This window comes from Ursus arctos, unplaced genomic scaffold (genome assembly GCF_023065955.2).
Source record: "Ursus arctos isolate Adak ecotype North America unplaced genomic scaffold, UrsArc2.0 scaffold_6, whole genome shotgun sequence".
NCBI lineage: Eukaryota > Metazoa > Chordata > Mammalia > Carnivora > Ursidae > Ursus > Ursus arctos.
The window spans coordinates 15,344,132-15,356,464 of NW_026623078.1; the positions used below are offsets into that span (position 1 = coordinate 15,344,132).

The 12,333-nt window shown below is 36.5% G+C and overlaps 1 protein-coding gene across 1 annotated transcript in view; it reads left to right on the forward strand.

Moving 5' to 3' along the window:
* The window catches only part of TGS1 (trimethylguanosine synthase 1), a 40,121-nt gene that overhangs the window by 5,565 nt on the left and 22,223 nt on the right, over positions 1-12,333 (forward strand). The window contains exons 3-7 of the mRNA XM_026516464.4: positions 2,164-2,324; positions 2,665-3,490; positions 5,893-6,010; positions 7,478-7,564; positions 10,724-10,895. Of these exons, the coding sequence (XP_026372249.2) occupies positions 2,164-2,324; positions 2,665-3,490; positions 5,893-6,010; positions 7,478-7,564; positions 10,724-10,895 (1,364 nt within the window). The remainder of the gene's footprint in view (positions 1-2,163; positions 2,325-2,664; positions 3,491-5,892; positions 6,011-7,477; positions 7,565-10,723; positions 10,896-12,333) is intronic.

The following is a 12,333-nucleotide window of genomic DNA, read 5'->3' on the forward strand; positions in this document are numbered from 1 at the left end:
TGGCATAAAATATAAATGACAACCAGTAATCATAGACAGTCTTCATTTTTTATTATAACATGGCTTTAGAATCACTATCAAAGCACATCTTTTCTTTTTCTGTAGCTAGCTCCTGTATGGACTTGAGGACTCTTTTGCTCTATATAGCATTCCTTCCTGAGTTGTTGCCATTAGATAGGAGCAAGCTAAAATTTGAAGCTTTGAAAAGTAGAGAACATACTGTTTTTTCGCATAATTTCATTGTGTTGGAAGATAAACAGAGGCACATTAAATTTTTCAGGAGTTTATTTGAGCTTACATCTGTGCAACTCGGGCAGTGCCAGCTCCCAGACAGGAGCACCACTCCAGGACAGGAGTTAGGGGAGAGGTTTTTATAGAGAAGCTGTAGAAGCAAAGCAAGGAAATTGATTGGCTGTGCCTAAAGCAGTGACCTCATTTGGGGAAGCCTAGTTAGCTGTTTGTGATTAGTTGTTCTTAAGTGTTATTTTCTTAGCTTTGAGTGCTTTGATTCTGGCTCAAAGGCCTTCAAGCCACCTCAGTCTAATGATCTCCTTATTTAGATACTTTAACAATTATATAGATAAATTATTCAGGATAAATGCCAAGTGAACATCCGTAGTCTTCTGCCTGAAGTAAAGAGGCCACAATCTGGGTTAACTTTCCAAATAACAAATAGAATTTGTTATGTACTTTGAGTCTCACCTGGTTACCTGAAAACTGTCTTGCTCTCTCTCAGACTTCCTCTATGACCCCACTTGTTCTTTCCACACAGATCTTTTTTGTTGCTCTAGATAGAGGGAAAACTAGCATGAGTTTGAACAAATCACTTTCTTCAGTTGATCACTGAATGAAATGTTTGGTTTGTATTTCAGTGCAATGTACAAATAAGGTTTCTTTGGACACCAGGCTCCTGAACATAAAGTATGCATACCATGAAAGGAACATAAAACTTAGCACATTTATTTTTCCTATTTGCTCTCTCCTGAACTTTCATAAGTTCATTGAATGGAGTGGTGAGTGGAATCCCCTTTATTATTCAGGTAGATATCTTTTTTCCCCCTCTTTGTTTTAGAATTTATACACAGAAGATTCCTCTTCTTTACAGTCCCCATTTTTGCTTTGTAAGATTCACTCTTGTATGGCTACGATCATTTAGCTGGAGTGCAGCTCAGCCCTAATTGAGTATGCTAATGTATAAAGTGATATTTATCTCACATTTTAAATGGTTAATGGAGCATTTGAATGGCATTTGTCCAATTAATGGTGTGATGCACTTTTATATAACTGTATTAGTATAAAGGTAAAATTGTTTTGTTATAATAAAACAGATTTTCTGGGAGAATCGGAGTTTGAAAGGATCTTCCAGTTCAGTGGATTTCAGACTTTTAATAGTAGAACGCTTTCATTAAATCATCTCTCTCACAGAGTCACAGAATATAAATCCCAGTTGTGATTGAAATATCCATGAGGGGCCTAAAGACATACTTTTCACCTCTCTTATTATTACTAGCTCCTAAAGTAACTTCATAAATCATCATTTTAAATTCACTGATCTAGTCTAGTAATACTGCATATAAGGAATGTGAAAATGTAAGTGTTTTCCCTGTGGTTATTCTGCCATGTTTCCTCTTATATCCTCAGTACTTTGCACGGTGCACAGCTCAGTGGAGATGCTCAGTAAGTGTAAGTTGAACAGGCAGCTGGTAGCAGGCAGAGCCAGACTAGAAGTTGTCTCCTGATTCTTAATTGGCTATTTTTTCACTAGTGTGTATTACCCCTTAAAAGTGGTAACATTCGCAAAACTCTGGGTCTCAGGTTCCTCTTTAAAATGAGGATGAGGGGCGCCTGGGTGGCTCAGTTGTTTGATCGTCCAGCTCTTGATTTTGGCTCAGGTCATGATCAGGTCATGATCTCAGGGTCCTGGGATCGAGCCCTGTGTTGGGCTCCCTGCTCAGAGGGGATTCTGCCTGTTTCCCTCTTCCTCTGCCCCTCCCCCTGTTCTTGTGGGCTTGTGCACATGTGTGCTTGCTCTCTCACTCTCTCTCAGATAAATAAATAAATAAATAAATAAATAAATAAATAAAGCTTTAAAAGATAAAATGAGAATGATAAAACCTGCATCTGCATTGTCTCTAAGATGAAGCTAACAAATGCTGTCTGTAGGAGACCAAGCTACAGAAGAGGAGGAATGTGGCACTGCAGAGTCACATGACAGTAAAGGCTTAGGCCTAGATGAAAGTGAACTTGATTCTGAGGCTGAACTCATGAGAAGTATGGGACTACCACTTCAGTTTGGTGGGATATCTGCACATAAGAATTTTGAGGTAAGTTACTTATATTTCTATTTCTTAATTTTCTTCAGAAGATACTACAAAGAATTTTTTTATCGCAAATCTAACATATTCATTAATTAGTGCATTCCCCCTCTTTTTAAATGTACATATTTATAAATTAATTAAAATGGCAAGTTTTGATATATGTCCATGTGTCATTTTTCCTCCTCCTGGAAACATAAATAGTAAGATTAACTTGTTTGTATAACCAAAAACCCAGGACGGGAGTTTGATGGTATATTATTTAATTTAATGCTTAAAATAGACTTGGATTCTCTTTCTCTTATAGTTTATGAGGTGATTTCAAACTTAAGTTATTTATCTTATGTAGGTGTCTATGAATACTAGAAATAAAGTTAAAATAAAAAAGAAAAAGAAAAAACATCAAAAGAAGTACTTAGATGAAATTATGAGAGAATCTTGGAGACAAGAATATGAAGAAGATGACATTTTGGCTTCAGACGATCCATCTTCAGTTGAACAGTATGAGAGCACCAAGACATGTAAAATTCAAACCAAAAAAGACATTGAAACTGAAAATCTTCCTGTTGAAAATATATTATCTCCAAAGCTGGAAATCACAGAAAAATGGGAAAAGTATTGGAATGAATATGGTGGAGGACTATTATGGCAAAGCTGGCAAGAAAAACATTCAGATCAGACACTGTGTTCTGAACCTTGGAACATTCCTGATACAAAGGAGGAATGGGAACAACATTATAGTCAACTTTATTGGTATTATTTGGAACAATTTCAGTATTGGGAAGCTCAGGGTTGGACTTTTGATACCTCACAAACCTATGAAACAGATACTTGTGGGTCTAAAATAGAAGTTGACAATGAAAAAGACGAAAATTTCATGAAAGCAGACTTAATGTCTTTTCCATCTCCATGTATTACAATTGATAGTGAATGCTCTAGTTCAAGTGATAAAGAGCATAATGAAATCCTTGGTGGAATTAGTAATATAAGTTTGAATTCAGAGGAAGTGGAACAGAGCCAGTTAGATTCTTCAGTAAGTTGTGATGGACGGCAGTGGCTAAGTGAAGTCAGCAGCAGCAGAGAATGCCCTGCTTCTGGCCAGAGTGAACCATGTAATGGAGGAACGAAGGACAGCAGCTTATCTGGAAACAGAAGCACAAACCAACCAGCTCAGGGTAAGATTGGCCAAGATTTATCCTACTAAATAACAGGAAAATTAACCTACTGAGCAAAATAATTAACACCTATCCTTTATGGTAGGGTTACACATGCCAGCTGCATTTTATAGTATCATACGATTTAATCCATATGTCACAAGTTGTCTGTTACCTTTCATGTAAATAAAAAGAATATTTGTTTAGGGTTCTCAAAAGTATCATTCCTTCCACTTAAACCTTGGTGGCCAGTGAATTAAAACTTGGAACTCCCTTGAGAAATTTAATAGAGTGGGTGTGGAACTTCAAAGTTTCTGTGGAGCAAATGAATATATAGGAGGCATATTAGAGAATTGTTCAGAGTACACAGTGGACATCAGGCAAGTTTGATTGTAAGTCATACTGGAATTTATTTCAGAACAAATGAAGTCTTGCTCTGTAGGGAATCTCAACAGGGCATGATATTAATTTATAACTGGAAGGGTTGACTTCAGAATTCTCGTAAAATACCCAGGATAAGGAACTTGGTTGGCTCCAGCCTAAGTGATTTAAAACAAAAGAAAACAAAACCTGTCTGGCAAACTGGTGTCTAAAGAACTAAAGAAAGCCAGTGAGAGGTGTGTTAAGAAAAGTCAGAGGTGGGTAAGAATGCTCTTGCTGGCAAGGAGAATTCTAACTGATGGCACCAGGAAAATGAGAGAGGAGAAAGTTTTTATAACTTCTGAATTTCCAGAAGGCCACTAAGTTGTCTTCTTGGCATCTTTGATGTTTGGTGCTAGAAAAGTCTGGTTTATAATATAGGACTTTCTTCCCAGCCTCATTCCTATATGAAGCAAAGGTTTCTGGCCTTTTATTTAACAGTTGGATTTGCTTTGCTCCTCAGATTGCCGATCTTCATCTAACTGAGAGTTTCCTTTAGAGAGTTACTAAAGGACTCTACCTACTTCTAAATTTCTTTCGTCTCTGTGCTCTTCCAATGGAACTTACTTAGGTATTCTCATTCCTTTCTGTTTTGGTGTTATTTTCATATTTTTTAAATAATGTGGTTATTTTATATTGGTCTTTTGATACTCTTTTATACTTTCCTGATTACTTTCTGTGCTGATTTTGACCATAAAAGTTGAAATATGTATACTGGCCAATGTATTTTCCCTTGTCTTACTCCTTCATGCTATTCCTATGATCATCCTCCCTTATCTTCCTATTTTTCCCTTTGTCGAACATAGTAAACCTCATAGTCTGCGCCTCCTGTTGCCTATTTCCTAACTTATATGTATAGATTGTCCGTTTCTTTAATTAGTCCCAGGGTGAGTGCCATCAGGATAAATCTGAGAATTCTGGTTTTGATTTGTTTTAGATCCTGCCTTGCGATCAAAACACAAGGTGTAGGGCGCCTGGGTAGCTCAGTCAGTTAAGTGTCTGCCTTTGGCTCAAGTCATGATCACAGTGTGCTGGGATCAAGCCCCACATTTGGCTCCCTGCTCAGCAAGGAGTCTGCTTCTCCCTCTCCCTCTGCCCCCAGTTGTGCTCTCTCTTGCTCTCAAATAAATAAATTTTAAAAAACACTCAAAGTGTATATTGCATTTCTATGTAAATATGTTTTCTACTGTTTGTGGTTAGGTGTTCTCCTGAAATAGTCTGTGCCCATACAATCAAAGCCTCTCACTGTCTACACTGCAGTCAGTTATCCATTTTCAGTGCCTGTGCCAGTCTGAAGAAAGACAGACAGGTGCCTCAGTTGGAGCTACCACAAGTTGAAAATATTTTTTCTAAGTGGTGGTGCTTACCTTGCTGTTACTTTTAATTTAAGAGCTATATTAGAGATAATTAAATGTATTTGCTTCTTAATAAGGATAAATCATTTTTAATCAATGTATTATGCTGTCTTTAGAGTGATTTAAGTTAAAATTCCATCAAAATGTGGGGTGCCTGAGTGGCTCTCAGTTAAGCATCTGACTCTAGATTTCTTCTCAGGTCATGATCTCAGGATCATGAGATTGAGCCCCGCATCGGGCTTTATGCTCAGCAGAGTCTGCTTGAGATCTCTCTTTCTCTCTCCCTCTAAAATTAATTAATTAAAGTTCCATCAAAATATAATAACTCTTCAGCTATCACAAAGGTAACTGGGATTACTTTGTGTAGATTTGGATAGCTATGAGGAAAAAGTAGTTTTAGTTTGCTTTTTAAGTAGTTAAATCATGGAAACTTTTAAACTTTAACAGATAGACATAGCTATAGTTTTTTTATGCTCAGACTCTGAGTGTAGATACACAAAATAGGTAGATGTGGTCTGGCACTGTGCCTGATAATGCATGTACAGCTCATTGCAGGAAAGTAACAAAAGTATTTTGATAGCCTTTGCAAAAGGCAGAAGAGTTGTCAAACTAAAAGGGAAATCCACTGCAATATCTCTGCCTCTTTAGATTCACAGGACTCTTCAGAAGCAAACACAATCAAAGAAAGACCACATCCCAACAGCATTGATGGAGATGAGAATGAAGAAGATCCACCTGAACGTAAGCCAAGCAAACTCAAGAGGAGGCAAGTTGCATATTACCTCTCTCTCCACAGTGTGGTAGCATAAGCACTGCTGTCCGTGAGGGAGGGGCTATAAAGTGCTTGTTATATTGCAGTACCGTTAATCTTGTGAGGAGAAAAGACAAGACATGCTAGCAAGACACTGCACCTTGGAACACCCAGCAAATCCCAACTCTTTCTCTGCCACAGTTTCTTGTTTCTAAAATGAAACTGATGCTTTTTTTATGAGCTCATTGGGAAGACAAAAACTAGCATGTAATATATCTGACAGTAGCTATCAATGGATGACAGCTTTTAACTAATATATAAGTTGATATGGTTTCTCTCACGGAAGTTCATTTTTTTTTCCAAAAGTCTGAGTGTATATTATCACAGAATTTTATTGCTAAAATAGACCTCCAGAAGTATGTAATCTAATGCTCTTAATCTATAGATGGGAATATTAAGACGAAATGGGGTTAAATGCCTTGCTCAGAGTTACACAGCAAAACAGTGGCAGCTCCAAGTCTAATACCTAGACCAACTCTTCTGGAAGCAGTGCTAGTATACTGTTGATACATAAACAAGTAGCAAGTAATATAGGTAGGATATGGTCAAATGCTAATTCTGTAAAATACAAGGAAAGGGTGGAAATTGCAGAACTTAGATATTAGCTAATAACATTTCTTTGACAGGATATGAAGTGTTCCACATAAGACTTTTATGTTCCATACAGCTTCTAAAGAAACAATATGCAAGCTTTGGAGGCTCATTAACTTAGTATATACATAAAAGCATGCCTCCATCGTGTTCTTCCTACATGGTATACAATGCTCATTAATTCCTGCTTCAGTTCCTGGAGGCAGAGACTATGTGTGGTGTACTTATATTTCTGGAACCTACTAGGTCCACCATAAATGTTCAGTGACCTTAACTTAATTTGTAAGAATTATTTCTCACCACTTTCTCTTACTTGGTACTCTCACCAGGTAGTAGGGATCACTAGAAGGCATCCGCAATAGATCGATGATCATGGGTTACTTATTATCACTTGTATCACAACCTTATTCTTCTTAATATATTTTTTTTGTAATTTTCTTGGTTGCATTGATACATCTCAAATGTTTCTGACTTCGTTTTTAAGGAAAACTAAAAATAGCACTCTAAGGAGATTAGTTTAAGGCAATCTTTTTCAAAACAATCTCTCCAAAGGCAAATGGAGAGATCTGTATTAGTGTCACGTTCAAGAATAGAGGTAATTAGGATTTGAGTACTTATTGCTGTGTTCCAAACACTGCTGGGTACTTTATCAGATTTGGAAAATCTGATTAAACTACTCTTTCCTGTCTTCCCGGATTTGTGAGCTGTGGTTGATTGTTGGAATAGGAAAGTGTGTGTAGGTTGACTGTATGTCTCTTTTGATATTTGCCTGCTCTGGTGGGCTCTGGATGTAATGGCTTATCACTGTTTACCTTTTGTTTATTTGTTTAGCCATGAACTGGACGTTGATGAAAACCCAGATTCGGACCTTGATGACAATGGTTCCCTTCTAGGATTCAAGCATGGCTCAGGACAAAAGTAATTATACATAAATATAACATAAATACTGTTGTCTTCCTGAAATCGTAACACGTCAGCTATCTTCAAGTTCTCTGATATTCAAATAGCTAACGATGGTTAGAGATTTGATTGAATTTGAGATATTACAGTTAAAACACTAACCTCTCATAGAGACATTGCTACATGTTTGATATATTCACATGTGTTATTAACTCAGTTGTACTTCATAGCAATCTAACATCATTATTGCAATTTCATGGATAAAGCAACTGCAGCCCGCGGAGGTGTGACTTGGTCAGGATCACATCAGAGATTCAGGCCAAGCTCTTGAGACTTCTAAGCATGGTTCCCTTTTTCACCTTGCATCTCACATGTCTACCTTTATATACATCTGACATGTATAGCGAGCATGTCATGAAAAGTTCAAATCTGCAGTAGCCTTTTTTCTCTTTTATTATGAAAACATTAAAACTCAAAACAGAAGTAACAAAGAGTAAAAATCTTTCAAATCATTCCTCAGAGGTAGACAGTGTTTGGCATATATCCTTCCTAATTTACTCGTGTGTTTTTACATACATATAAACAGGTTACTCCCTTTTTATAAAACACAAAAATAGAATATTATACATGTTCTGCTGCTTGCTTTTTTCCCCTCAACAATGTACTATGAACATCCTGATTTATCAGTACATGCACATTTATCTTGTGTGTTTAATTGACCACCCTGTGTGTACTCCTAGGTGTTACTAAGATCTTGGCATATGCCCTTGCGGTTCCCCACAAGTTACTGTGTTTATCAATGGTTCATTCCTACTTACTGCTGAATAGTACTCACTGTATGGATATATCCCAGTTTTAACCATTCATCTATGCAGAGACGTTTGGATTGTGTGTGGTATTTTGCTATTACAAATAAAGCTGCTATGAACATTTGTATGTGGAAAGTACAAGTTTTCTCTGGGAATAAATGCCCAAACTTTTAAATCTGAAATTTATAAGAAATCTGAAACTGAAGAAAATAAAAGAAAACTGAAGGGTCTATTGCATATACCGTGAGGACTGAACTGAGTAGTTAAGGCACACTAAAGCCCTACCATTTTTTTTTTTTTTTTAAAGATTTTATTTATTTATTTGACAGAGATAGAGACAGCCAGCGAGAGAGGGAACACAAGCAGGGGGAGTGGGAGTGGAAGAAGCAGGCTCATAGCGGAGGAGCCTGATGTGGGGCTCGATCCCATAATGCTGGGATCACGCCCTGAGCCGAAGGCAGACGCTTAACCGCTGTGCCACCCAGGCACCCCAAAGCCCTACCATTTATGTCAGCTTGCACCAGTGATTTAAACCAAGATTAAGGTCTTTGATATTTCTAAGGGGTGAGACTTATTTTGTTAGTTGTAAAATTTTAACTGATACCTATATATTATGAAGTCAGCAAGAAAAGGACATAGATCTCAAAATTGACTTATAAATTGAATCCAAATTAGTACAGAAATACATGCTTATAATTATAATACTATGAACATATTTTAAACTATCAGTTGTCTCTCTTTTATGGTTCTTGAAGGCAGTTGCAGCTCATATAAGCATTTAAAGCTAAAGATCATAAAGATTAGTAATATAAAATATTTTCCTAATATTGCGATGTTTAAATTTCTGGCAGAATTTATTTCTGCGCACATACAGTTTTATTGAGAAATTACTTGGGTGGCTCTTGCTCTAGTACATTTGTGGAGATTTATTCTGTTACCTGGAATTTAACTTTTCTTCTATTTGGGATTCCCAGTTCTACTTAAAAGGATAACATCTGGGCCTGTGGGTGGCAAAGTCAATTGAATGTCCAACTCTTGGTTTCAGCTCAAGTCATGATCTCAGGGTCATGGGGCAGGCCTCCATGTTCAGCACTGAGCGTGCTAAGGCTTCTCCCTCTCCCTCTGCCCCTCTCCACTATGTATGCATGCTCTGTCTATAAAATAAATAAATATTTTTAAAAAAAACATAAAATAGACTTTTTATAAAGAAGTTTATTATGGCTAGAAGATAACACCTGACATTTAACACTAAACTGTTCAGGAGTTTATAAGTGCTAAATTGTATATTACACTTTAAGTTTCTAATAGTCTGTGGGACTGTGGAAGAGGTACTTAAATGAGGTATGGTCAGAGAAGTCTTTGTAGCAGATCTGTATGATTTAGGACTGGAAAAATTCATATGGTTAGATCAGCAGATATTCTCTAATTATTTTGATAATACGAGTTTGCTTCTTTGGTAAGCTCTGATTAATTTAGGTTAAAAAGTTAGTGACCACTTTTAAAATAATTCATACCAACTATAGCCAAACTATGGAGAGAGCCCAAATGTCCATCGACTGATGAATGGATAAAGAAGATGTGGTACATATATACAACGGAATATTACTCAGCCATCCAAAAGAATGAAGTCTTACAATTTGCAACTGCCTTCAAGTACCATGTGAATGGAGCTAAGAGTGTATTATGCTAAGCAAAATAAGTCAGAGAAAAACAAATACCATATGACTTGACTCACGTGGAATTTAAGAAAGAAAACAGATGAACATATGGGAAGGTGGAGAAAAGAGAGAGAAACAAACCGTAAGAGACTCTTAATGATAGAGAACAAACTGAGGGTTTGTTAGCAGTGGGCACCCTGTGATGAGCGCTGGGGGTTGTATGTAAGTGATGAATCACTGACTTCTGCTCCTGAAACTGATATTGCACTGTATGTTAACTAACTGGAATTTAAATAAAAATTTAAAAGATAAAGTAACTCAAATGTACCAAAATCTTAATATTAAAGCGTTTTGGTATCATCTCACCATGAGAAAAAATTATATTTCCCTAACGTGCAGGGGGGTTATATTTTTCTGCTATTTCTTTGTTACATTTTTCTATGTAATATCTGCTTTCTGTTGTATGCAAGGTATGTTGATATCCCCAACTGGTGTTTCACATTTACTTGAAAATTAGCATATGACCAAGACCTTAAACTCCTCTACATTCGAACTTTATTTCGTAATTTTTATAATTTAGAAAAATAAGATTAAAATGGTGGCTGCTAGTAGAAAAATAGTGAAAATTGTTGGTTTTATTCTCTTTTCATATAAGAAAACAAAGTCATAGAACTTAAGGTTTGAGTCAACTTTCTTTGGTTTGGTCACAGATACGGTGGAATTTCAAATTTCAGTCATCGGCGGGTCAGATACCTACAGAAGAATGTGAAATATAAGTCAAAGTTCTTGGACATGAGAAGACAAATAAATATGAAAAACAAACACATTTTCTTTACTGAAGAGTCAGAAAAAACATTCAAAAAAAGCAAAACTTTGACTAAGGTATGTATAAATTTTGTTCTTTATTTACAGATAAAATTTCATTTTGTGAGCTTGACTCTTTAAGTGGAAATTTCTGTCAGATATAAGGGTACCTAAAATTCTCTTCCCCTTGCTTCCTAAAGGCATATATCATGTGAACCAAATTTGAAATAGAGTAAGTTGGAAGTAGTATGAAAAGGGGATGCTTTGAAAGCCAGTATCAGTGTCTGGGAAGATAAATAGATAAAATTGCTTTGTATACATAGTAACAGTGAGAATTTCTCATCTGCCTCAGGCTAAGTAGGATCTTGGAAGTCAATTTTTGGTCCAGCATTTTATTGTAAGCCTTAATTTTGAGGTCATCTAGAGGTAATCAATCAAACGTTGCCCTAACCAGTTCATCCTAATAGTCTCATGCTAATTTAGTGATTTACACTGCTAACTGGAATATTCATGTCCCCTCTCTTGGACTCTGCTATGCCTGCTGTCCAAGCACCTGAAAAACATGGGTAATTAGAATTATTTTTGCTTGGTTTGATGAGTGATACTTATCCATTATAGGAGAAAAAAACAAAAACACCTTTAGTGAGCAAAACCTTTGTATCAGTTACCTCTCCAGCAGCTCCTTCAGGCAACAAAACAAAATCTCAGACCCCGTTTTACCCTTAGGATACATTATCCTTCCCAACTTCAGCATTCTTCCAAAAATTGCGACAGATTTGTAGCTGGCTTTATTTTTGTTATATTTTAGATTGGTTGGTTGCTGGTGATATTTTAGTATTTTAGTAGCCCTAGTTATATCTGGAACACATTTCCCAGTATCCGACCAATCAGTCTTAAAGAACTTTTTACATGTTGGTTGTGATAGTCCCCATACATCCATCTATAGACAAAGACCAGAAACATAACTGCTAAGTATTGCCAAGGAGAAAAGAAATATGGCTGTTATGTCCTTAGATATCTGACTGATGTATAGGCACTGTCCCTTTGAAGATTCTGGGTTGCTGTCTATCCTCGTCTTCCAATTTCCTGACTCATAGGAAGGTCACAAAGATTTGTTATGAAGAATGTTCTTGTTACAGAAGTTTGCAAGGAAGTACATATCATCTGTAAACACCTTGTTAACATTTCTAAGAAACCCAGTTTTTAGGAATCATTTTACTGGCTCTACTCCATTAAAGGGCAGCTTGCATTCTAAAATAGCACTGCTCTTTTTCTTACAGATAGATGGGCACTAGACCTTTTTAGAGTTTATCTTTGATGCTAAGTACAATTTAACATAGCCTGGGCCATTGAAGAAAGGTCTGTATAATTTGAAAAGCTAGTAATAATGACTCAACAATAAGTAGGTACATTTGTAATGGTAACATCACATAGTATGGTTATATTGTTAGAAGCTTTTATGGAAAGCTACTGGGACAGCTTTATCCTCTTAGTGTTAATTGATCACAAGAAGGTC